We start from the raw sequence: 26,803 nt of genomic DNA, 5'->3' as shown, positions 1-26,803 counted from the left end.
CTGGAATGCTTCATCTATTGGCGGTCACACATTCCACCGCCGAAAAACTGGGCGGGATTACGTTAAAACGTGTGACCATGTCACCGGTCACACTTTTTAATGTAGTCACATCCTTTGATAGAACACCGCCATCAGAGGGGTATGGCCGGTACCCATGTGAGGGGTCACTCTTACATGGTTATCAACTGTACCGGGGCGGCATCCCGACGACCAGACCAGACCAGCCCACCTGGGACCCTGCAGAGCCCACCATAGAGAGTCTCAGGTGGGCTATACAGGATCTATGGTGTGCTCTGCAGGGTCTCAGGTAGGTCCAGCATGCTACTGCAACATTAGAGACCGGGGGGGGGGGCAGTGTGATCCGCTCCCACGCCCCCCCCCGTCTTGGGAGGGGGGCCCAAGATAAAATCTTGCACCAGGGCCCTTTGGTTATTAGTTCCGCCACTGGCTTCACCCACTCCTCTCATAGTAGGAAGAAGTAATTCCATCACAACAGAGGTTCTTGTGTCTCCTCTGTACCAGGTCATGACTGCAGCTTGGACCGATGAAGGTTTCACTGATGCTCCAGTGTCTCAATTGACTTAGGTCAGCATGGAGGAAGAGGTTTTAAGAATTCAGAATATTTTCTGAAGCACATGGTAGGCCCAGAGGAGCTGGCAGCAGCCAAGCTCCTAGTAGCAGGACTCCAGGCTAGGGAGAGAGCCCAGTGAGCAGCTGCAAACGCATCCTGTTCTTCCTATTCTTCAACAGGTATTTCCACCATGGCCCCTGCAAGCTTTAATGGAGGAATTATCTGAAGTATTTAAGCACAGCCTCACTAAAATGTGATGTTAAGGAGGAGAGCAGCAGGAGAAAAAAGGGAGGGGGACAACAGGCAGGGAGAACCAATTGTCAGTGATGTTCCTGCAGCTGCAGCTCACTGCCAAGTTGGTTCCAGTGATGGGGAGGTTGGGGATGATGATGAGGTCTCAGATTGTGTGTGCCAGAGATAGTATAGGAGAAAAGTGAGGGATAAGCACAACCTCAGTGAAGCTAAATGACATTCATGTGCAGGAGTGGAGGGAGCAACCCGCTAGTACAATGAATTTCTCTGCTCCACGGAGCAAGCCACTGGTATCCCCAGGTTCACTCCACAGGAGTGCTGTAGACAGAGTCATCGTGGTTTGCAGACTCTGCCTTCAGTGTATTACGTGTGGTAAATAATCTACCAGTCATTTGACCACTACATGCATGAGGAGCCACATGAATACTATCAAAAGTTTTTTTCTCTCTTTTTACTGCACTCTTTTCCCACTACACAAATATTTCCATCTGCAACCTCAAGCAAATGGGAATGGAAAGCCTTACAAAGAGTTTGAGAGGCTTACCTCATAGCAGCTCCAGTTGGGAAGAAGGTCAGCATGGGGCCACGCAGAATAGGGACAAGCATAGGCTTTAACCTTACTTTGAGTTTCAAAATCTCAAACTGTAACCTTGACCAGGGAGGTATCTCTTCCACAGCAGCTGGCATGTAAGAAAAAATGTTGTACCACAGTGACATACACGGCTGCCATGTTTTCACCCAGAAGGCCACCTTAATGGCCTCCTCTGGTCAATATAAGAGTCATTAGAGCCATCGTTCCCTTCCAAATGACCAAGACTTTTATCGTTCTGTCAGTAGAAGGAGGAACGGTGGTGGAGGTAGCTGCCTAAGGAAGACTTTCGAAGCCTTCTTTAGTAAGCAGCACCCAGGGCTATCTGTTGGCAGCAGTTATAGGCTATGTCTGAGCCATATGATCTCTGATTATTTGAGGCAATGGGTGGATGTTGACACCCTCAAAACTTTGGGGTCATGAGGATGGGCCACTGGCAAAGTACCCCTTACTCATTCACAAGGGGGGTGGCATCTGGGTGTCCCCTTCATGAAGGGGGGTACCCAGATGCAGATGATCCCCCCTGCCCGCAGACCCCCACAACCACAAGGTCCCCCATGGAAAAGCACCCTCCCGATGCCAAGTGCATGTGGCCTGGTATGGTGGAGGGAGGGGGGGCCACTCGTTCACGCCCCCCTTTCCTGCCCTTCCATGCTGCTGCCCAGATTAAGGGTCTGGTATGGGATTTTACGGGGAATCCTGCGGGTTTTTTTTGGCGTGGGGTTCCCCTAAAATTCCTACCAGACCTAAAGGGTCTGGTATGAATTGCCAGGAAACCGCACACTGTTTTTTTTTTTTTTTTTACATGGGGTCCCCCCTAACATTCCTACCAGACCTAAAAGGCCTGGTATGAAGTAAGGGGGCGGACCCCAAATTGTTTTTTTTATTATTATTATTTCTGTGACCAGTTGAAGATGTTAGTGTACTCTGTGAAAGCTGTCAGATTCTTTACATTCGGGATCGGAATGTCAGCGAAGAAGCAGAAGCTGTCACAGAATAACACGGATCTCTCGACTTCTTTCATTATTTACATTTTGTAACAATATTCTGTTACTTTGTTTTCATGTGAGATACAAGTCGGAGAAGCCAGAGGGTGGTAAATGACACATAGCTCTCCCACTTGTTGTGTTTCCTTCCGAATGAAATTTGTATTCATCCGCATTTGGTTATCAAACATTTGGATTAATCGCTTCTCTGCCTTTTTGGCTAAGATCAATTGTAGTATCTGTTCTTATCAGTCAAAGATGCACCGGTAGCCAATTGCCGGTGTAATTGTCTGAGTACTGGAGGAGGTTGCGGACACCGGGTTAACGACTCTTCGTTAATGGGTGCGCTTGGTAGTCAGACCTCTGTAAGGTGCTCAGACTCCTGATAATGGGCAGATCCGAAACTTGATCGAGACTGGAGGGTTGGGGGCGGCAGAAGCCTGTGCCCCCTGGGGGTGGCATCCCAGGGGTGCTGAGAAAGTCACTTGGGTGTGGGACCCCATATTGACTCACTGTAGCACTCGGTCACACACCACCTTGCAGATTCTGCACATCGCCTCTTGGACAGGCCTTATGGCTAGTCCGGGGCAATATTTTTGCACTCCGGCCCCTAAGGCCTGTCAGCGTGGTGCACTGGCACTCTTTATTTATTGCACTTAATGCACGATGCACGATTGGCTTTTTTTTAAAAGCGTTATTTGACCCACAGATGCTGAAGGTGCAGGTTTCTTCGGGGCCTATTCCTGATGCTGGGGGGAGATTCTGTGCCCTTATATAGGGTTCTCTGTCTCCTCCCACCCAGGAGGGGGTCTCTCTTCGGGAGAGCCCCCCTGCCTAGTACTGTGAGGGACCTGTTTCGGCAGGTCCCCAAAGGATCGCGGTCCACCGGCCTTCGGGTTGGTGGACCAACAGTCTCAACCCCTATCAGGAGCCTTGCGCCCCGGGGGGTCGGGAAATGGGTCCATTCTTGATTGAAGGACCTTGCACCCTTGTGCACGTTTTTGTGTGCTGTGATTTCACGGTTTAGTTTTTTTGTTCACAGGGGGAAGTTTGTTACCAACAACACGGTCCTTACTGTACTGTATAGTATCGTTACCCAGCTGCTTGACAGTTCCGCGGCATTCCGCTTGAAAGATGTGATATATGTTTGATCACACTGTATGTCTTTTACTTTACTTATGTTCAATAAAACGAAAATTTAAATGGAAAAAAAAAACAAACAGATTTAGGGGATGAGATGTAGGAATAGTTTATGATCTTTACTTATCCTCTCTTTGTTTTCTTTAGATGGGTTTCCCTTTTCTGAAGAATCCTCAGGGACCCCTCATGGTTTTATAAGAGGTTGTGTGACGGCAGGCATGGCCTATTGGTTCTTATAGGAAATTTGCTAAGACTGGTCATGTGATTCAGGAATACCGTGTATATGATGCATAGACGATGGCCATAAAATGTGGATATGTTGTGATTGTTAATGGCTCGTGTTCGCATACCATAGAGGTCCACTTTATCCCTGAAGAAGTGAACTTGCTCATGAAACATGGTGGACTCTCTTTTCCTTCCTCCCCTACTGACATTGAGATATGTGAAATGTAACAATATGATATTCATTATATGGTGCGGGGTGAGGCTACGATGATATATAGTAGGGCTGTGGAAATTATAGATTAATTTCTCGATTAATCGTTAAACTTTTTGATCGATTAAAATTATTTTGATCGCTAATGAACACACTCACCTCTCCGCCGGCTTCCGGGAGTCCCGTCGGCGATCCGGTGACGTCACAGACATCGACGTCACCGGACTCCACCCCCCTTCGTTAGCCGACGGAGCCACTTGGGCCGGTGAGTTTGCCCAAGAAACTTTCTGCACGAGCGCCAGCCAAGGCATTGGCCTATACACATACAGCACAGCAATGAAGTAATACAATGAACTGGGATCACACTAATCCAGCTGTTGTTTCCGGTTGCTTCCACTTTGTTATAATCCCAGTAACAGGTGACCGCGGAATATTTAGTAGCCAGGAAATGTCACGGAACACCTGAATCTTATGATATGGAGGGGGCGGGGCCCAATACTTTTGGCATTATAGTGTATGTATAAGGCTCCCAGACCCCAATGGCATTCAGGAGCTCCCCAATGTCATTCGGAAATTTGGATCCCGACTGTCGTTCGGGTCTAGGAGATTCAGCTTTAGTATTAATAGCTGTAAATGGTTTTCTGTGGTAGTCGTAACTAATATTTGTTCGTAAACTTATCTGAAACTAACAAAGATTCGGATTTTGTCTGAATCCGAAACCCCGAATCGAATTGAATTTCGGACCTGAATCCCGCAATAACGAAAAATCCGAACCAGATTTTTTCTGCAGCTTACATCTAGTGATATGAGGTATAACTTTAAGTTAAATGATAACTTTATTGATATTTTAACATTAGAGAATTAAAAAAATTGTTAACAATTTGTGAGTCTTAAAAGTCCCCAAAAACGTTGTTCTGGAAAGTAGAAGGAACATCGCAGGTACTGAACTGGTTCATCGCACAAGTGGCTTGCACCGTCCGTATCAATACAATAGATAAAAGGGCGAAACATCTCAATAAAAAGTTAATTGGTTCTTTTTAACGTTCGGCAACTTCTGAGATTTCGATCCCCGAGGATGTGAAAATCTAACAAGACAACAAAACAAAAATATTCACAGAGGGAATTCCTACAAAATTATCAACACAAAAGATAAATATTTATTTAAATAAAGTAATCGGAGGTCTGTATGTATCAATGAATCCTCCTCTGGGACGGAAGGGAGTTACTGAAGAAGATAAAAAGATCTCGTCTGTCCCCGTCATAGTACAGCTCACTCTGCTGCTGAACGTCACATGACCATGCCAGGTAAGAGCGGACATGGACACCTGACCAGAGGACGTCTGAGATCCATGTTTCTTCCCATCCCTCGCACAGATCAATACAGGAAAGAACAGATCCCACACCGACCGACCGACCGACCGACCGACCTAAAGCCCATTTCCACCTTTGGGGATTTAAAAAAAAAAACATATGCCAGCAATGTACTCCGAGTGTTCATGTCGCAGACATAGGCAGTGGCTGTACACGAGCACAGAACAGTCCTTTTATTGTTAGTTGTCCTCTCCGTCTCCTCCTGGCTGATTTTGAAATGGCCGCCTCTGTGCTCGGTGCACATTACAGGCTGCCGTGTACAGTGCGGACTACAAGGTAGGTCAAGGAGAACTACATTTCCCACAATGCTCTGCTTCCTCCTGCAGGAGATGTCTGTGGAAAGTCTGAGCCCCCCCACCCACCATTCATTAATATAGTCCTTTTATTGTTAGTTGTCCTCTCCGTCTCCTCCTGGCTGATTTTGAAATGGCCGCCTCTGTGCTCGGTGCACATTACAGGCTGCCGTGTACAGTGCTGGACACAGTCCAGCAAGAGAGAGCGAGACAGAGACACAGAGAGAGACAGAGACAACCTAGAGAATGACAGAGGCACAGAGACAGCTCAGAGAGAGAGACAGCCCAGAGAGAGAGACAGAGAGACAGCCCAGATAAAGAGGAGACACAGAGACAGAGAAAGGCAGGCACAGAGACTGCCCAGAAAGAAAGACAGACAGACACAGTCCAGCAAGAGAGAGCGAGACAGAGACACAGAGAGAGACAGAGAGACAGCCCAGAGAGAGAGAGAGAGAGAGAGAGAGAGAGAGAGAGAGAGAGAGAGAGAGAGAGAGAGAGAGAGAGAGAGAGAGAGAGAGAGAGAGAGAGAGAGAGAGAGAGAGAGAGAGAGAGAGAGAGAGAGAGAGAGAGAGAGAGAGAGAGAGAGAGAGAGAGAGAGAGAGAGAGAGAGAGAGAGAGAGAGACACACACACATAGGAGTAGACCAGAGAGAAAGACAAAGACTGCTCAGAGAAAGGGAGATAGAGAAAGGCAGAGACAGTCCAGAGAGAGAGAAAGACAGACACAGTCCAGCAAGAGACACAGATACAGCCCAGAGAGGGACAGAGGCACAGAGACAGCCCAGAGAGAGAGAGAGAGACACATAGGGACAGCTCAGAGAGAGAGAGAGAGAGAGAGAGAGAGAGAGAGAGAGAGAGAGAGAGAGAGAGAGAGAGAGAGAGAGAGAGAGAGAGAGAGAGAGAGAGAGAGAGAGAGAGAGAGAGAGAGAGAGAGAGAGAGAGAGAGAGAGAGAGAGAGAGAGAGAGAGAGAGAGAGAGAGAGAGAGAGAGAGAGAGAGAGAGAGAGAGAGAGAGAGAGAGAGAGAGAGAGAGAGAGAGAGAGAGAGAGAGAGAGAGAGAGAGAGAGAGAGAGAGAGAGAGAGAGAGAGAGAGAGAGAGAGAGAGAGAGAGAGAGAGAGAGAGAGAGAGAGAGAGAGAGAGAGAGAGAGAGAGAGAGAGAGAGAGAGAGAGAGAGAGAGAGAGAGAGAGAGAGAGAGAGAGAGAGAGAGAGAGAGAGAGAGAGAGAGAGAGAGAGAGAGAGAGAGAGAGAGAGAGAGAGAGAGAGAGAGAGAGAGAGAGAGAGAGAGAGAGAGAGAGAGAGAGAGAGAGAGAGAGAGAGAGAGAGAGAGAGAGAGAGAGAGAGAGAGAGAGAGAGAGAGAGAGAGAGAGAGAGAGAGAGAGAGAGAGAGAGAGAGAGAGAGAGAGAGAGAGAGAGAGAGAGAGAGAGAGAGAGAGAGAGAGAGAGAGAGAGAGAGAGAGAGAGAGAGAGAGAGAGAGAGAGAGAGAGAGAGAGAGAGAGAGAGAGAGAGAGAGAGAGAGAGAGAGAGAGAGAGAGAGAGAGAGAGAGAGAGAGAGAGAGAGAGAGAGAGAGAGAGAGAGAGAGAGAGAGAGAGAGAGAGAGAGAGAGAGAGAGAGAGAGAGAGAGAGAGAGAGAGAGAGAGAGAGAGAGAGAGAGAGAGAGAGAGAGAGAGAGAGAGAGAGAGAGAGAGAGAGAGAGAGAGAGAGAGAGAGAGAGAGAGAGAGAGAGAGAGAGAGAGAGAGAGAGAGAGAGAGAGAGAGAGAGAGAGAGAGAGAGAGAGAGAGAGAGAGAGAGAGAGAGAGAGAGAGAGAGAGAGAGAGAGAGAGAGAGAGAGAGAGAGAGAGAGAGAGAGAGAGAGAGAGAGAGAGAGAGAGAGAGAGAGAGAGAGAGAGAGAGAGAGAGAGAGAGAGAGAGAGAGAGAGAGAGAGAGAGAGAGAGAGAGAGAGAGAGAGAGAGAGAGAGAGAGACACACACACATAGGAGTAGACCAGAGAGAAAGACAAAGACTGCTCAGAGAAAGGGAGATAGAGAAAGGCAGAGACAGTCCAGAGAGCCAGAGGCACAGAGACAGCCCAGAGAGAGACAGAGGCACAGAGACATCCCAGAGAGACAGAGACAGCCCAGAGAGAGAGAGACATAGACAGTCCAGAAAGAGACAGAGACAGCCCAGGGAAAGAGACAGAGACACAATGACAGCCCAGAAAGAAGCAGACACACACACACACAGACAGCCCAGAGAGAGACGGAGACACATAGAGACAGCCCAAAAAGAGACAGACATATAGGGACAGCCCAGAGAGAGAGAGAGAGACAGATACACAGAGATAGCCCAGAGACAAACACAGAAACAGCCGAGAGAGAGAGAAAGACATCCCAGACAGAGACACATATAGACAGCCAAGAGAGAGACACACACGGACAGCACAGAAAGAGACAGAGACAGCTGAGAGAGAGACATGTAGACAGCCCTGAAAGAGACACATAGAGACAGCCCTGAAAGAGACAGAGACACATAGAGACAGCCCAGAGAGAGAGACACATAGGGACAGCCCAGAGAGAGAGAGACATAGGGACAGCCCAGAGAGAGAGAGACAGAGACACATAGCGACAGTCCAGAGAGAGACAGAGACACATAGGGACAGTCCAGAGAGAGACAGAGACACATAGGGACAGTCCAGAGAGAGACAGAGACACATAGGGACAGTCCAGAGACAGAGACACATAGGGACAGTCCAGAGAGAGAGAGAGAGAGACACATAGGGACAGTCCAGAGAGAGAGAGAGAGAGAGAGACATAGGGACAGTCCAGAGAGAGAGAGAGAGAGACACATAGGGACAGTCCAGAGAGAGACAGAGACACATAGGGACAGTCCAGAGAGAGACAGAGACACAGACACATAGGGACAGTCCAGAGAGAGAGAGAGAGAGAGAGACATAGGGACAGTCCAGAGAGAGAGAAAGAGACATAGGAATAGACCAGAGAGAGAGAGACACATAGGGACAGTCCAGAGAGAGACAGAGACACATAGGGACAGTCCAGAGAGAGACAGAGACACAGACACATAGGGACAGTCCAGAGAGAGAGAGAGAGAGAGAGACATAGGGACAGTCCAGAGAGAGAGAAAGAGACATAGGAATAGACCAGAGAGAGAGAGACACATAGGGACAGTCCAGAGAGAGACAGAGACACATAGGGACAGTCCAGAGAGAGACAGAGACACAGACACATAGGGACAGTCCAGAGAGAGAGAGAGAGAGAGACATAGGGACAGTCCAGAGAGAGAGAGAGAGACATAGGAATAGACCAGAGAGAGAGAGAGACACATAGGGACAGTCCAGAGAGAGACAGAGACACATAGGGACAGTCCAGAGAGAGAGAGACAGAGACACATAGGGACAGTCCAGAGAGAGAGAGAGACATAGGGACAGCCCAGAGAGAGAGAGAGAGACATAGGGACAGCGCAGAGAGAGAGAGAGAGAGACATAGGGACAGCGCAGAGAGAGAGAGAGAGAGACATAGGAATAGACCAGAGAGAAAGACAAAGACTGCTCAGAGAACGGGAGACACAGAGACAGCCCAGAGAGAAGGAGACAGATGGACGTAGCCCAGACATACAAAACACAGTGATAGAGAAATATTAGAGACTGATAGTTCAGAAAGTTTCTCCCGCCTTTGGAACGTGTCCAGGAAATGTCTCTTCCTCCATAGTGCAGGCCGATCCGTTGTGCGGTGATCTTGTTACAATGTCTGGCAGGGAGGGTGGTGATCTTGTTACAATGTCTCGCAGTGAGGGTGGTTCTCCGGGTGTCCGGCCTTCTCACAGCTGCTCTAAGTAGATTGATTTCACAGGAACTGAGTTCTCGGGGGAAAGAAATATTAAACTCTCAAACGTTTTTCAGTAATAAATCCAAACCAAACAAATATACACCAATCAGCCACAACATTGTGACCACTGAGAGGCAAATAACACTAACTGTCTGGTGTAGAGCCAAAGGAAATCTCAGCGCTCCAATTCCTTAGCCACCATCAGGACTCCCCAGGTGCTGGTCTAATAGGTGCGTCTCCACCTTAGAATGCAGCAGTATACGAACAGAGCGCACCATCCAGAGAATTCCAATGCTTCACACATTATTGAAATTCACAGCAAATCCAGTATAACGGTGAATAAAAGTGCATAAAGCAACAAATGCCAGCCAGAGGTCTCTTTGAAGAAGCCTACGGGTGAAACATGTGAGAGTTTGTAGCTGGGCAGTGGTTGGGGGTGTGCAGTGCTGGCATTTGTAGCTTTATACACTGTTATACTGGATTAACTATCTGGTGTGACGCTTTGGGCAATGTTCTGCTGGGAAACTTTGACACGTAGCACCGACCTAAACATTGTTACTGACCAAGTGCACTCCTTCATGGACACGGTATTCCCTGATGGCAGTGGCCTCTTTCAGCAGAATTATGAGCCCGGCCACACTGCAACAATGGTTCAAGAATGGTTTGAGGAACACAACAATGAGTTTGAGGTGATGACTTGGCCTCCAAATCCTCCAGATCTCATTCCATTGGATGATTTGTGGCATGTGCTGGAAAAACAAGTCCGTTCCATGGAGGTCGATCACCTCACAACTTACAGGATTTATGGGATCTGCTACTCACGGCTTGGTGCCAGATACCACAGCATAGCTTCAGAGGTCTAGTGGAGTCCATGCCTGGATGGGTCAGGAGAAGGGGGACCTATTTAATATTAGGGGGGGTCATCAGATACCACCGCACACCTTCAGAGGTCTAGTGTAGTCCATGCCTTGATGGGTCAGGAGAAGGGGGACCTATTTAATATTAGGGGGGGTCATCAGATACCACCGCACACCTTCAGAGGTCTAGTGTAGTCCATGTCTTAACGGGTCAAAAAAAGGGGGACCTACTCAATATTAAGTGGGTGGTCATAATATTATGCCTGATCTGTGTACAATGCCCAGCAAAGTATATCTTTACATTTTTACCCAAGAACTTACAGTCATCATGTTTCTTAATATCTGGTTTCAACTCTCTCAGCTCCACTTCACCAAACTTCCTGTCCAGTACAAGATCACAATAGACAGCACAGTCCCCAACACCTGTCCATCTACTAGCTTGGAGAAGGGAGGAAGGAGGAGCAGTAAGAAGTTGAGTGACTTACCTTGATGTGCCTGTGTGTTTGTGGAGACATGCACAGCTTGCTAGCACACACATGGGTGGCTCCATAGGACCCTGCAAGGGTGCAAGATATCAGGACCAGAGCTCAGGGGACCAGTTGATTGTGCAGGAAGCTAAAACTTTTAAAAATCAAGGAGCAGCATCCATTGTAAGTGATTTTATCAGCATTTGAAATAGCTTAAAAACCTTTTGACTTTAATATAACTTTATATAGCACCTGTGTGCTCCGCTCACGTGAAGGGTGCTGGATCAGCAGTGTGAGCTAAGCCCATTTGTTGCTGACTGAAGTTCTGTGAGAACAGGAAATATCACAGGACTTCAGGGGAATGGAGACCAGTGAGGAAGTTCTCAGCTGCTTCACAGTCAGTACATGACAATCCAACCCCAGGGTCAGATTCATCTTCCTGTGGAAGGAAACTTGGACTTGTAGAGCACTCAGGCCCACTATGATGATAATATCACACGACCCATCACAAGTGGCACAAATGGAGCTTAATTGATCAATGCGATTGCTGTCTTTATTGTTAGTCTACACTTCTGACCATCTCCTATCTTCTGGTTTTTAGAAAATGTTGAGAACAACCAAACACAGGTCACAGAATTTCTCCTACTGGGTCTCGGAGACCTCAAGAACTTCAGGATTTTACTTTTTATTGTCTTTCTTATCCTTCATATTATGGGCTTAACCAGCAACATCCTTGTCCTTATCTTGGTGGCATTCCACCGGGTCCTTCACTTTCCCATGTACTTCTTCCTCAGCCAGTTGTCTTTGTGCGAACTCCTCTTCATCAGCGAAATTGTGCCCAACATATTATGGCTGACGCTGGCCGGCAGCGGGAAAGTGTCCGTTTTCAGATGTATTTTTCATTTTTTTCTGCTTTCAGTTCAGACCATCACCCAGTGCTTGCTGCTGGCCTCCATGTCCTTTGACAGGTACGTGGCCATCTGCAGACCGTTACATTACACCGTCATCATGACATTTCCAAATCAGCTTCAAATGGTCATCTTCCCCTGGTTGCTTGGCCTAGCGCTTTCTGTCATGCTTTACGTTTTCATAAATAAATTATCTTTTTGTGACCTTAATGTCATTAATAACTTTTCTTGTGATATTCCGGAACTCATTCAAGTCTCGTGTTCCGATACGTATTTTATAGATTTGATTACATCTGTGACTTCCTTTGTTGTATTTGTACTACCACTAATGTTCATCATAGCGACCTACATCTTCATCCTTCGAGCCATCCTGAAGATCCCGACCACCACCGGCAAACAGAAAGCCTTCTCCACGTGCAGCTCCCACCTCATGGTTGTATCCATGTACTATGGCACTTTGTGTTCCGTGTATCTAGCCCCATCCGGAGAGAGCTCTGTAACCGCCAACAAATCCCTGACTTTGCTTTACACCTTGTTGACTCCTCTGTTCAACCCTCTGGTCTACAGCTTGAGGAACCAGGAGATAAGGACAGTCATTTTTAAGTATATTACAATGTTTAGCTTACAAAAAAACAGCAGCCTCTCGCTTTAAAGCAGAACTCCGGGCCAAATATAACAAGGTATAAATTAATGGCCCATTAAAAGGTAAAAGAAAACCCCCAAACCAGCACTCAATCTAGAGATTTCTCCTGGAATTCTGTTTCTGTCCGTAAATGTCCTGTGTGCTCAGATACCTTCCCCGATACTGGAACTTCCAGTCAGAAGGAGATTTCCTCTGACCGGACGTGCCGCGACAGAACATGGAGCCAGCTTTCCAGTTAATCAGGAAGCCGGGCAGCGGGCAATGACTTGTTGCCCGGCCTCCTGATTGGCTGGGAAGCCGGCTTCCCTGCCAATCAGCAAGGAGCCAGCCAAACATCATGGAGCTGGCTACCTGGGCAATCAAGAAGCTGGCGGTGGATAAAGACACATCGCCCGGCTTCCTGATTGCCCGGTAACCCGGCTCCATGCTAGCGGAAGTAACGTACTTTTACCTGGGCAATCAAGAAGCTGGCGGTGGATAAAGACACATCGCCCGGCTTCCTGATTGCCCGGTAACCCGGCTCCATGCTACCTGAAGTAACGTACTTGCTGCCCGGCTTCCTGATTGGTCAGGAAGCCAGGCAGCTTCGGCATGTGAAGCCGGTATTTTTTAGCTAGAACACCAGCTTCACAGGCAATCAGGAAGCGGGGCGACGGGTCATGATCTGCCGCCTGACTTCCTGATAATCAGAGCACAAGGCACCGGTACTCGGTATCGGCGACAGGGCCGGATTTCCCACAAGGCCAACCAAGGCTCGGCCTCGGGGTAACAGGCAGTAGAGGGGCAGCAGGGGTGTGGAATTCCTATCTCCCAATGCCTGGGACATGCAGTTCCGGGCGCCGGGTGGGTAGTTATTTTCTACATTTAGCCCGGCTTTGGTCTGCCATTCTCCATGGGGGCGGTGCATTGAGGAACCTGGCCTTGGGGCAGCAGAAAGAGTAAATCCGGCCCTGATCGGTGAGTACTGAAGGATAAATATCGGTACTCGCACTCGAGACCGAAAAACCGGTATCAGTGCATTCCTAGTAATAGATTATAAAGATTTCCGGACATGTGCAGCCCCCCCAGTGTCTACAACTGTTGAAGTGAATTTATATTACTCATGATACAAACTGATACATACATTTTTGGGGACAAAAAAGGGCTTTCTGTTGTGGTTTTGTCTTCCAAGTATTATTTCATTTACTATGTATTTTAAAATAAAAAATAGGCTCCAATATATATATATATACAGTATATACCATCATGTTACCACCTTCATGCCGATGACACTGAAATATATCTCTCCACTTCACAATCCCTCTGTGTCCTTGTACGCCTCTAATTTACACCTTCCCCCAACTTTTCATTGAGATATTGATAATGCAACTATCGCTCCCAGGGGCGTTCCGAGGACGGGTGTCACCCGGAGCGGATACAGGGTGACACCTCGCCGTGACGTCATCGCACATGCGCAGTCATCTTATTGATCTTGGTGATGGACGCCGGCAGAGAGAGGAGGGGACGTTCACCCGGTGGGATGAGGGTCCCCTCCTCTCTCCTTGAACTGTCGGGCTCTCGGTCCATGAACGACTGCTCGACTTTTCAGAGGGGGTGACACCAAAATGACTGTCAGTTATGTTATGTAATGAAGATGAAAGCCACTAAATATTCCATTTCCTTTGGGTTTAGTTATGCTGTAACTTCCCTGCCAAGGCGTTTTTTGTGTTTTTTATCACACACGTTATAATCCACATTTTAGGCCTGAAAAATACTTAAAACCCCCCAGAATGATACAGACCCTGTAGAGTAAAATGGCAGCAACTGCACAGTTTTACGCTGCGTGTTATCCGCGCAGTTCTTTATCAAACCCAAAATTTCAGTAAAAATTACACTTAAAGTAGTATTCAGGTCTGGGCGTTTTTTATCTTACTGCATTCTCTGCATTAGGGTAAAAACAGCCCAGCACCTTTTTTCTACCCCAGTCCCCCCCCACACTTACCTGTCAGCTGCGCTCCTCCCCACCGCCGGTCCCAAAGCGATCCTCCGTCCGTACCCCAAACTTCCGGGTTGCAGGGGAGGATACTGATGGCAGAGGAGCCATAGGCTCCTTCTGCCATCAATCAAAGAGGGAAGAGGCTTGGCCTGCCACAAGGCTGTGTGTGTCTATGGACGCGCACACCCGCTGCGGGCACAAGCGCGCACGGGTGCCTCCATTAGAACGAGGGTGGCACCCGTGCAGGGGGCGGGGGTAAGAGCGCTGCGGGGACACACTAGAAAAATGGAATGAAGAACTTTTAAAGAATAAAAGCAACAGCCTCCAGCAAAGGAGGGTCTACTTAAAGGAGACATTTTTTTTTTTAATGGTTTTAATATCACTTTAAGTTAATTTTAGTGCACAAAACCCCCAATATAATACCCATTTTTTTGGTAAAATATAAAAGATGGGGTTGTGCCGAGTAAACAGATATCCAATACACCAAGCGTAAAAATTGTGCGCGTACGCGAAACGGTAACAAAATATGGTACCACAAATTGTTCATAGGCGATACTTGTACAGATCATCAGTGTAGAGTTGACTGTGAATATTGTCCCAATAATTATTGCTCTGACTTACTCTGCCGTACATGGTGATACCTAAAATCTGTAGCGCAATCGTCGTTTTCGTACATAGGCGCACCTGACGTGTGTTTACATTACTGAGCGTGCGATCGCAGGGGCTTTGAATCCTTTTTAGAATTTTAAAATGTATTTTATTTAACTTCATTTTTTTAGTCTTTTCTGTTTGATAAAGGAGAACTATGGGGTCAGTGTTTTTCCCCATAGTTCTCCTAAGGGTAATGGGAGGACACAAACTAGCGTCCTCCCGTCACCCTAGGCTCAGTATACCGCGAGCTACAGCTCGCGGTATACTGAGACGCCGCAGCCGGGACGGATCCCGACATTACTGTCAAGATCCACCCAGCTGCATGATTGACAGCTGGCTCTGCCTATCCAGAGGCAGAGCCAGCTGTACCCACCCCCTCCCCCGTCCGTTCCGCCAGTTCCGCTGGAGGATCAGACAGGGGAGGAGGGGAATCCCTGCCGGGAGCCGTGAGTGACAGTCACGGCTCTCTGCCTGGGATAGATCGAGAAGTGAGCGAGCGACGCTATGTGTTCTCTCACTTCCCGAGGTCGTCTAGAACTATGAGGCTGAGTGATTTTCACTCACCTCATAGTTCTCCTTCAATTTCATTGCTATCACATAGGGGAGGCTCACAAGGTGTGGGAGGGTGGTGACCTATGTGATAACATATTAGTGGTGACAGGCTCCCTTTAAGGTGACATTAGGGGTCTGTTGAATAGCTTCTTCCCGGCATCTCTAGTCGGGGAATGACAGCTGAGGGGGCGAAAGTGATGTTTTTGGCTCCAATCAGCAAGCAGATGTTCAATGGTCTCACTCTCCCTGATTTCCACTGACACCTGTGATGCCGGTCCCAGACCCGCAGGAGGGGCAGCGGGGCCCGGGAAGCAAGGCGAGGGTGTCGGATGGAGAGGCACTCTTCACCAACTCCTGGAAGCAAGCTGGCGGCAGCCCAGCCACCAGAATTGCTTCCAGTGTAAAGTCAGCAGTCGGATTTACACATGTATACATAGCCAACGGGAGTCTATTTACAAGGGCCCGCTGCCAGCGGCATACAGCATACGTCACTGGAAGCAAAAGAGTTGAAGAGTAACCCCACTTATGTTCAGAAAAAAACTCACAGGGCTATTCACAAAAGGGATGAAGAGTTTGGAGAAGGCCGGAGAAGTGAACAATCTAGGACAGTGGTGGCGAACCTTGGCACTCCAGCTGTGCCAAAACTACAAATCCCAACATGCATCTGCCTCTGGGATTTATGTCTGTGCCTGTCAGAGCCTTGCAATGCCTCATGGGACTTGTAGTTCCAAAACAGCTGGAGTGCCAAGGTTCGCCACCACTGATCTAGGACAACATAGCTGGACTGGAAAAATTCTCCAATTCAGCTCCAGTTCAGCGATGTTGTCCTAGATTGCTCACTTCTCCTGCCTTCTCCAAACTCTTCACCCTTTTATAAATAGACCTGTCAATCCCCCTTTGTTTGACCAATGTACATTGGAAGGACTTTAACCCCTTCATGAGTGAGTTCTTTTTCATTTTTTGCACCCATGTTATATTCCACATTTTAGGCCTGAAAATTACTTAAAACCCCCACACATGATATATTTCCTGAAAGCCGAGACCCTATAGAATAAAATGGTGGCCGTTGCAAAGTTTTATGCTGCACGATATTAGCGCAACTCCTTATCAAACCCCCATTTCGTGAAAATTTTACTTAAATGCCCCAAAACAAAATTAAATACCCATTTTTTGAAATAAAATATAAAAGATGAGGTTACAACGAGTAAATAGATATCCAACACGCCTGGGTTAATTTGACCTGGTATAAGTAGAAGGGAGATTTAGTTCATGCGCTATCAAAATGCATGCTAACTGGAGGAGAAAGCAGAGAGTTGGAGAGATGATCTTGTCACTGTTCTCCTTTTACTGCCCAGTCACAGTGGGGGGGGGGGGGGGAAAGCACCCCCCTCCAACATACCAGGCTACATGACCTCGGAGGGTGTTTTTCCAAGGGGATCCCCATGTGAATGAACAAGGGGTAGTTGTACCCCTTTTCATTCTCTAAAGGGTTAAATAAAATGTAAATACACCACTCCTTAGAATAAATTTCACTTCCTCATTAACAAGGGGGGTGGCATCTGGGTGCCCCCTTTAAGAAAGGGGTACCCAGATTCAGATGAGCCCCCCTGCCTGCAGACCTCCACAGCCACCGGGCCAGTGTTGTGGGGAAGAGGTCCTTGTCCCCATCGGCATGGGAACAAGGTACTTTTCCAGGAGGACCTTGTGACAGACCGCCTGGTACCCCGACTGGGTACCTCCGTCAGAAAACAGCTTCTTCTCTCCGCTGGAACCTGAATTCCAGAGTCCTCAGCCCAAACCTGCCTAATTATTGGACAGAACCAATGTATTAGGACAGAAAGCTAAACTCCTCAAACATCAAACAACACCAATGTTGAAGTGGAAACCAAGAACTGCTTTTTTAAAGAAAGCACACAGAATTTATACCTCACAGAATCACATAGGAGTGCAGGGTGTTCCCTCCCCCAGACAGCCAGCTGACGCATTGGAAGTCCTTAATTAGATAATAGCTTGATCCCATCGCTCTAAACAATGGCCCCTCCAGACAGCCTGCTGTCTATAATGAACACAGGGTCACTTAAATGTAATGTCAGGGGAAACATGCAGTATTTTCACTCCACACATAAACCTAGGAGAATGGTTCAATGTAACCCCAAGAGGTCTGAGTGGGGTCTCCATAGTTCTAGGTCCATAGTCAGTAGGAAGGAGGCGAGCCCTCAGGCTCCAGCAGCCCCAGTGACGGTTCAGTCCGTCACAGTCCCACCCTGGAAAAGCACCCCCCCAATGCTGAGGGCATGTGGCCTGGTATGGTGGAGGGAAGGGAGGGTGCTCATTCGTCCATTCGGCTGCTGCCTGGATTAAGGGTCTGGTATTGGATTTTAGGGAGAATCCCAAGGGTTTTTTGGCGTTTGGGTTCCCCTAAAATTCCTACCAGACTTAAAGGGTCTGGTATTAATTGCCGGGGAACCACATACTGTTTTCTTTTTTTTTTTCATCGGGATCCCCGCTACCATTCCTACCAGACCCAAAGGGTTTGGGTTGAATTGGGGGGATGATCCCATGCTGTTTTGTTAAATTACTATTATTTCTGTGACCAGTTAAACGCTTTTGTGTACTCTGTGACAGCTGTCAGATTCTTTACATTCGGGATCGGAATGTCAGCGAAGAAGCAGAAGCTGTTACAGAATAACACGGATCTCTCGGCTTCTTTCATTGTTTACATTTTGTAACAATATTCTGTTACTTTGTTTTCATTTGAGATACAAGTCAGAGAAGCCGGAGAGCCGTGACTGACAGATCTCCCGCCTGTTGTGTTTCCTTCCGAATTAAATTTGTATTCATCCGAATTTCGTTATCAAACATTTGGATACGTTCGGATTCGTATATTCGTATGCAGACCGTCGCCTCAGAGGAAGTCAATAGTGACGAAATGCATCAGGTGGGCGGATCTATGCGAGCATTGCAATCATAGAGACAGGAGCTCCAGTGGACACAATCCATGTGCAATTGCCTTATTTTAATTGTAAGTGCATTTTAATCGTTTTAAATAAATTTATTCTGACATACTACACTATGGGAAGCCTTTTTTTCTCTCTCTGAGCACAAGAGAAGGTGGAAGATGGAGGAATAGTTTTACACGGTTTTGGAAAGATAAACCAGAGTTGGGAGGAATCTTCCCCAATTTATTGTCGGATTAAAAACAAAGGAGAGGATTCGTTTCTATATATATCAACAAAACGCTAATTGTTCATCTGAAATAAGGTGAGTAATAGGAGTCGGTGAGTGCGGCCAGATCTTCTCTTTGAGCACGGTGGAGACTGGAGAGCACTGATTCACTCATTGTTTTTGCATTCACGGACGTTGGTGTTGACTATAAAAGCAGGAAGATATATCCTCACATAGAAGGACTTTATTGTATTCAGAAGTAATGGACTTCACACATGGTTATGCAGATTAGGTGGGAGTTATACATCACTTGTGAGATTCAACACAGGATTTTCTATATGTACACATTTTTTTATATTATATATAATGTATGTATATATATAAAAAGTTTATTGTTTAGGACAAGTATTCAGGAGATCCATTCTATTTCATATACGTTGTAACAAAAAAAATGTCTCACTTTAGCTTGAGTCTCTCTATATTAACCGGCCACTAAATGGCTCCATTTCTCTAGAACAGAACAATGGGCCATGTTCCTGACAGTCACAATATCATGCCAGGTAAGGGAATCACAACGAGGGAATAAAGAGACCAATAAAGATACTTGGCGGGATTTGTAGATGTCACTTTGACTATTCCATTTTGGTTTAGTTCCAGCCCTTTCAATACATCAGATTTTGGAAGAGCACACGGAACACAAGTTAGAAAATATACTGAAGGATGACTATTGGGTCAGTGCTGCTCGACTTCTCACTACAAAAAACAAAGAGATAGTAAAATCATTCTTATTAGTACCGTGCGCCCATTAGATTTTACAAAACAAACAAAAAAAACTTTAAATTGAAGTTTACATTGTGTTTTAGGACAAAAAAAAAAAAAAGGAGACTTTCGTCCAAAAAGCATTTAATTTCCTGAACATTTTCTATATATTTAAATATGATATTTTTTCTATATAAGTATGAAAATGATTTTTTAAAGGAGAACTATGGGGTCAGGGCTTTCCCCCATAGTTCTCCTTAGGGTAACGGGAGGACACAAACTAGCGTCCTCCCGTCACCATAGGCTCAGTATATAGGGAGCTACAGCTCGCGGTATACTGAGACGCCGCAGCCGGAGCAGATCCCGACATCGATGTCGAGATCCGCCCAGCTGCGTGAGTGACAGCTGGCTCTGCCTATCTAGAGGCAGAGCCAGCTGTCACTCACGCAGCTGGGCGGATCTCGACATCGATGTCGGGATCTGCTCCGGCTGCGGCGTCTCAGTATACCGCGAGCTGTAGCTCCCTATATACTGAGCCTATGGTGACGGGAGGACGCTAGTTTGTGTCCTCCCGTTACCCTAAGGAGAACTATGGGGAAAAGCCCTGACCCCATAGTTCTCCTTTAAGTTTTACCAGCAATGATTTTTAAATAGAAGTATGATCTAAATAGAAGTATGTAATTTATACTATGATCCATCTCAGGGGCGTAACTAGAAATCACAGGGCCCCATAGCAACGTGATTTCTAGTTACGTCCCTTGCAGAGCCCACCTGAGGCCCCAAACAGCTCACCTGAGAGTGACCCTGCAGAGCCCACCATAGACTCTATGGTGGGCTGGTCACACCCCTGCACACCGCTTAACTTTAACCCCCGATCCGCTGTCGCCTCCTCCTCCTGCACAGGGCCCTGCTTCCTCTTCCATCCTTGGGCCCCATCTCCTCTTCCATCGCCGGGCCCGTCTCCTCTTCCATCGCCGGGCTCCGTCTCCTCTTCCAACGCCAGGCCCTGTGTCCTCTTCCGTCGCTGGTCCCCGCCTCCTCCTCTGCTGCCGACGCCGGGCCCAGCATACTCCGACGCAGCTGTTGGCTGTCACTGACCCAGCAGCGGCTGTGAGGAGGAACGCGCCGCTGCAAAGATGACTGACAGGTTGTCGGTGACCTGAACAGCGACACGTTCCTCCTCACACCCGCCAGTGACAGCCAGCAGCCTGAGATGCCATAGCGATCCAGGCGGCCCACGTGGCATCGGCGGGATGTCCTGGCCGTGCCCCATAGCGGCCTCCTGGGTCGCTATGGCGATTGTTACGCCACTGATTCATCCCATTTACCACTTCACCAAAATTATGTTGCTGCACAAAGCATAGTGCACACAAATAAAATGAAGTTGACATTTTTTTATTTTTTTTTTAACACTAACATTACAAAACAGGAACAAGCGAGCCATAAATGACATTTTACATACAAATAAATAAATTGACTTTTTGACAAATAAATAACATGTAGAATGAGACTAGCTAAGGAGCGAAGGAAATAGGAGGCTACAATGATTTTCTTTTTCCAGGATTTATTTATATATTTATTGGTTTGTTTATTATACCAGGTGATACTTCCTGCATTACAATCCTGTCCTACGGTGACAACACTCACTCACTGTACTGTATCTATGGAGGAGCAGCGTTATTGCCCTAGGACAGGAAGTGTGTTAGAACTACACGCACCACACTACACTAAACCTCCCTCTATCCTCATCTCCACAACACAAGGGAGGCAACTGCAGTTCACAGAAGGGAACTGAAAACGTTAAGGGGAATCTATTAAGAGTGTAAGACAGAATTTGGAGCTAATTTTGGAGAGTTAGTAAGTATCTGGTGGTAAAAACTAGGGATGCCGATACCGAGTGTTTGGGTGAGTACTCGTACTCGCCCAAATGCTCCGATACCTAGCACGATTACTTCCTGTATCAGGAAGCTGGGCAGCGCATCATTACACGCTGCCTGGTTTCCTGATTGGCCAGGAAACGGCTCCATGCTCTCTCGTCACTTGTGATGAGAGAGCACGGTGCCGACTTCCCGGCCAATCAGGAAGCCGGGTAGCGTGCAATGACGCGCTGCCCAGCTTCCCGATTGGTCAGGAAGCTAGCAAATCCGGAAGCCGGGCGCCGTGTAATGACGCAGCGCCTGGCATTCTGATTGGCCGGGAAGCCGGCGTCATGCTCCCTCGTCATCTCATGAATCATAATATTAAGAAAGTGACCTTAAAGCATTAGTTTGTATTGCTTTAGAAAAAATGTGACCTGTCCCTTTAAGAAAAAGTATCGGTAATTGGTATCTGCGAGTACTTGATCAAAAGTATCGGTACTCGTACTTGGTCTTAAAAAAGTGGCATCGGTGCATCCCTAGTAAAAACTCTTCTTTTTTTTTTTTAATCAACCTGCATCATCACTCTCTTACAACGTGGACAGCAGGAAGACCTTGGCATGAAATCGACAGAGATCAACGCTGCGTATTCTTAAAAAACAGCAGCAGTTTTTGTGAATTTGGGTGCACTGGGGGGACTCCATCAATCATGGTTCACTCTCTGCATGCATAATGAAGGCACCTTGAATTGATAGTAAAAGGTAGCCTTGACTGATGCAGGCATGGCCTAATAAGTAGGCGTTAACTTATATGTGCATGTAAAGTAGCTCCTTTGTGACTGGCTACAATCCCAAGGTGGTGTGAGCAGGCGGAGTCATGTTACTATACAGGACTACACAGTGACATTCCACAAGTGGGTAGAAGACTTCAATACCAGAAGAAGTTGCCCACCCTCCCAAGTTGTAAATGCTTGTCACAGCTTTATTGGCGGTCTGACCTTGCCAGCTAAAGAATGTGACTTTAATGGGCTATGCCCTCAGGTTGAAGTTATAACAGTCTAATGCCTGTCTGGCACTGATGGTAAAGACAGGTACCCCACTTTCAGGTGTGTTCACAGTTTAACTGTGACTGGCACTGGTTACGTTTTGGTTGTTATGTTTAAATTGGAAATAAAGCTGTGGCCTTGCCCTTTTCCAACTTAATTGTTGTCGGTGTCTTTTATGGGGCAAGGCTGACTATCAGCCAATGTGGAGTTTTTCTCTAGGCCTAGGCTTCTCATCAGTCACGGTGTGCATAGATAGTGGCCATTTTTTCCAGCCAAAGAATGTGCTGCCAATTCAATACAAGGGTGTGTCTGGGCATATATCAGTTTGGCCTATTATCGCAGATGAAAACTGTCCTGCTGCTGGCCAATTTGACCCTTTTGTGTCCTCTGAAGTATCTTAATTCTTGCTGTAAATCTCCCCCATGTGCTCTTTGTCGCTAGTAAATTTGGGTCTAGCTTTTGTTGGAATGTACAACACTTTCATGTACTAAAACTGCCAATTGTCTACCTTCAAATATTGAATCTAAGATTGCATGGGTCATGAAAGAAGCCAGCTGTGTTTTAGAAGTGTGTTGTGAACCAAACTAACTTGCGCTAACGGAAATAGTAAAACTAAATTAAGATGGATTAAAATTTAAAATAGATATTAATATGACCCCGGAGCTAAAATTTCTAAAACCAAGAAGGAAAAAAGCTGCTGAACTCAGGCTAAAAGACTACAGAATAATGGTGTAATGAAGTGTACAGCGCTAAATGCCCTTCAGGAAATTAGATGTCAAGCGATCGTGAAACAGTGTATATATAATAAATATTTGTGTAAAAACTTATAGTACGTTATAAAATGTGTCAGCAGGTGTCATAAAAGGCGTGTCATACATGAACCTTATTAAATAAATAAACAAAAATCTTCAAAGAACATGTGTCATATATGTGAAAAAAATATTAAATAAATAAATAAACATGTGTCATATATGTGAAAAATAAAAATATCACAATATGAAACAGTCTGTGTTGTTTTCTTTCGAAAATAAGTAGAAGTATGCACTTATAATATAAAAAATGCACCCGTTTCACGATTGCTTGACACGGAGGTGACACCATATGATCCCTACCGTTATCTAATTTCCTGAAGGGCATTTAGCGCTGTGTTTTAGAAGTGCTGGAAGCCATATGGTATTCATCCCTGCGGGAGGCATGGCAAGGGCTGTGATAGAGGTGAGATTCAGTCATCTGGACAGGACGTCACGCATTGCACCCTGTGGTGTTGATGGGGGTTATATGCGCATTGGGAAGACACCCTCAAGATATCCTGCATTGCATATGAAGGGGGCTGTCCATTATCTAAGGATCAAAGGACAAGGTGTTGACCTAGGCCGAGGAATGACCTGCAGTATGATGGTGCACCCTGCTGGAGGACTTCAGTGCCTGCGGACAAATATGAAGGAAGATGTGGATTGGCCGAAAGAACTATAAGGGAACACACGGAATTCTGGGTAAAGGGGTGTCAATGTACGTGTATGAATGGGTCCGGTTTACTATAAAAGTCAGTGCTCAGCTATATTGCTCTCTCTGCTCTCTCTAGAACTAGAGGACGGACTTGCTACGTAAAGTATTTTCTTTATTGTCTTATTGTACTTTTGTATCTATTTTATCTTTTAATATGTTTATTTATATTTCTGTATAAATAAATGACCATCGCTTCTTTTAACCATCGTATCGTTATCATCATTGGAAGCAGAGAATAGCAAGTTAGCTTATCTCAGGAAGCTTAAAGTCAATTTAGATATTACAGGCTTGCTCATTGGTCAGCTGATATCAGGGACAGTTACAACGTGCTACTGGCCAATTTCTATTATCTGGTCAAAGTGGGTTTGATTACAATGCATGTGTCACAGCTAAAGCTAGCTGAATAAAAGGCTTTTTTTTCTAACCGAAATGAATTAGATTGGGGTGTTGCTGCTGTATGTAAGCCAATGGGACCTCAATTGGAATTTTCACCAAATTCTGAACAAGATTTGCTGCAAATCAAACCCAGGCAGATTCTCCCATCACTACAGGAGACCTTCAAACTGGGGAAGAACTATCTTTTCTGTTTTTGTGGTAGATGTCCTGACCGCTTGCTGTTTTGTGATTTTTAGACAATATCGAGAGGAACCAGACACTGGTCACAGAGTTTCTCCTTCTGGGCCTTGGAAACCTCCACAGATTCCGGATTCCACTCTTCATCGTTTTTCTGATTGCTCACATCATGGCCATAACCAGCAATGTCCTAGTTATTACCTTGGTGGTGGCCAACCAGACTCTACACTCTCCCATGTACTTCTTTCTCAGCCAGTTGTCCTTGTGTGAAATCCTCTTCACCAGTAACCTTGTCCCTAACATGTTATGGTTGATATGGGTAAGCGGAGGAAAGGTATCCATTGCCAGATGTATTTCTCAGTTTTTTCTACTTGCAGTCCCGACTATTACCCAATGCGTGCTGCTGGCTTCTATGTCTTTTGATAGATATGTGGCTATCTGCAAACCGTTACATTATACTATCATCATGACTTTCACACGTCAGCGTCAAATGGTCGTCTTCTGTTGGTTGGTGGGCCTCACGCTCTCTTTCGTACTTTATATTTTCTTAAAACAGTTAAAATTCTGTGACCTCGACGTCATCAATCACTTTTTTTGTGACATTCCTCCACTTGTGGAGATTTCATGTTCCGATACGTACTTCATGAAACTGCTCACGTCTCTTGTGTCCCGTGCGGTGGTTCCTTTTCCATTCTTGTTTATTGTGGTGACCTACATCTTCATCCTCCGAGCCATCCTGAAGATCCCATCTACCACCGGCAGAAAGAAAGCCTTCTCCACCTGCAGCTCCCATCTTATTGTTGTTTGTACGTACTATGGCACGTTGTCTACAGTCTACATCTTGCCACCAAGAGAGAACTCTGTAAACACCAACAAGGGCCTGTCTTTGCTTTACATCTTGGTGACCCCTTTGTTCAATCCTCTCGTCTACAGTTTGCGGAATCAAGATATTAGAGCTGCCGCTGTCAAGTCTCTCAAAATGTTGAGTTGGCAAAAGCTTTAGGTTTCTTGGTGTCTCAATCAGACTAGACATCTAATATAGACTCAGCTACCTTCTGAACCTTAAAAACAATTTCAATATTTTATATTGTGATTATATTGTTAAATTCCATATTTTACAGAGCTCATATAGTGATTCATTTTGGTATTTCTGCTGTATATAAGAGAAAAAAAGCTTCTACAATGACAATCAGGACCTCCTTCCTCCTGCTGGGGATCCCTCTAGTGATAACTAAAGATCTATATAGAGGAATCAGGACCTCCTTCCTCCTGCTGGGGACCCCTCTAGTGATAATAAAGATCTATATAGAGGAATCAGGACCTCCTTCCTCCTGCTGGAGATCCCTCTAGTGATAACTGAAGATCTATATAGAGGAATTAGGACTTCCAAAGTAATAAGTTAAACCTTAGGCAACATAAACATAAAACTTAACAGTGCTACTGGGCTCAGTAGCTCAAGGTGCAGTATACACACAAAAGTAAGTTACAGCAGTGTCTCCTCCCTTGTCAGAGAGCTCACAATGAGGTTTTAGTGAGGGAGTTTTAATGCCTAAAGCAGACAACAACTTCCGTGTTCCCTCTTCAGCTAATTAAATGTGTAAATATAAGGAAAGCTGACTCTCAGTTATTGGTTTTTATAAATGTCCCACAGTTGGGAACAATTTAGTATCTTCTTTACATGATTGAGTAGCGGCACATCTGAAGTAATATATAGGTGTCTTGCTGCACTCCTCACCGGTATAGGGTGTTCCTTGAAATCCTGGTGGGTGCTCGTAGTGACCACGGAATCGGATGGCGCCGTGAAGATGACAGCACTCCATTAATAAATTGACTTTTGTTGATTTCACTTAAAATGGTGTGCTGGTGACATCCATTTGCAAAGGGGTACCTCTTAAGACACAATTTGGCTGTTTAATACCCGAGGGTCTCCTGAGGAAGCAGACTATAGAGGTTCTGCGAAATGCCTTGAGTACTATACTCGAACTATACACCGATCAGCCATAACATTATGACCACTGAGAGCTGAATTGAATAACAGTATTTATCTCATTACACTGGCACCTGGAGGGGAGAGGGGGGATATATTACAATGGCTCCTGGACATGGGGGAGGGGGGATATATTACAATGGCTCCTGGAAACGGGGTGGGGGAATATATTAGGCAGCAAGTGAACATTTTGTCCCTGAAGTTGATGTGTTGGAAGCAGAAAAAATGTACACATTCCTGTGTATGGGTGCTGGGTTCCCATAGGCATGTTGTTGGTGATGGACAAGAAAGCAACAACTTTGATGAAACAGATGAAAATATTTATTGGTAACACAAAAGTTTCCTTTCCTTCCGTTATCTAAAGCAATGGTTGTTAGTGTTCAAACTCTCCAATCACAC

At 46.2% G+C, this 26,803-nt stretch overlaps 2 protein-coding genes across 2 annotated transcripts; both read left to right on the top strand.

Annotated features, from left to right (window-relative positions):
• The first annotated feature begins 5,266 nt into the window (after positions 1 to 5,266).
• Positions 5,267 to 18,202, top strand: LOC108800197 (olfactory receptor 6B1-like). The gene is made up of 3 exons (XM_018572155.1): positions 5,267 to 5,279; positions 11,386 to 12,295; positions 18,139 to 18,202. The coding sequence occupies exons 1-3, from the start codon at positions 5,267 to 5,269 to the stop codon at positions 18,200 to 18,202; spliced, it is 987 nt and encodes a 328-aa protein (XP_018427657.1).
• Positions 18,203 to 23,785: 5,583 nt separating this feature from the next.
• LOC108800196 (olfactory receptor 10A3-like) lies at positions 23,786 to 25,420 on the top strand. The gene is made up of 3 exons (XM_018572153.1): positions 23,786 to 23,831; positions 24,477 to 24,736; positions 24,974 to 25,420. Exons 1-3 carry the CDS (start codon positions 23,786 to 23,788, stop codon positions 25,418 to 25,420), a joined length of 753 nt encoding a protein of 250 aa, XP_018427655.1.
• The last annotated feature ends 1,383 nt before the right edge of the window (positions 25,421 to 26,803 follow it).

The sequence above is a fragment of the Nanorana parkeri genome, unplaced genomic scaffold (assembly GCF_000935625.1).
Source record: "Nanorana parkeri isolate BGI_ZX_2015 unplaced genomic scaffold, ASM93562v1 scaffold1954, whole genome shotgun sequence".
Taxonomy (NCBI): domain Eukaryota; kingdom Metazoa; phylum Chordata; class Amphibia; order Anura; family Dicroglossidae; genus Nanorana; species Nanorana parkeri.
This window is presented reverse-complemented; position numbering and strand designations above follow the sequence as displayed.

Bases quoted from the DNA above. Each gene is read 5' to 3' on its own strand.
- LOC108800197 (XM_018572155.1), top strand. The intron at 12,296-18,138 runs GTATATTACAAT...ACTCTGTGACAG, and splicing joins ATAAGGACAGTCATTTTTAA to CTGTCAGATTCTTTACATTC.
- LOC108800196 (XM_018572153.1), top strand. From the start codon at position 23,786: ATGTGGATTGGCCGAAAGAACTATAAGGGAACACACGGAATTCTGG. The intron at 23,832-24,476 runs GTAAAGGGGTGT...TGTGATTTTTAG, and splicing joins GGGAACACACGGAATTCTGG to ACAATATCGAGAGGAACCAG. The intron at 24,737-24,973 runs GTAAGCGGAGGA...TTCTTAAAACAG, and splicing joins ACATGTTATGGTTGATATGG to TTAAAATTCTGTGACCTCGA.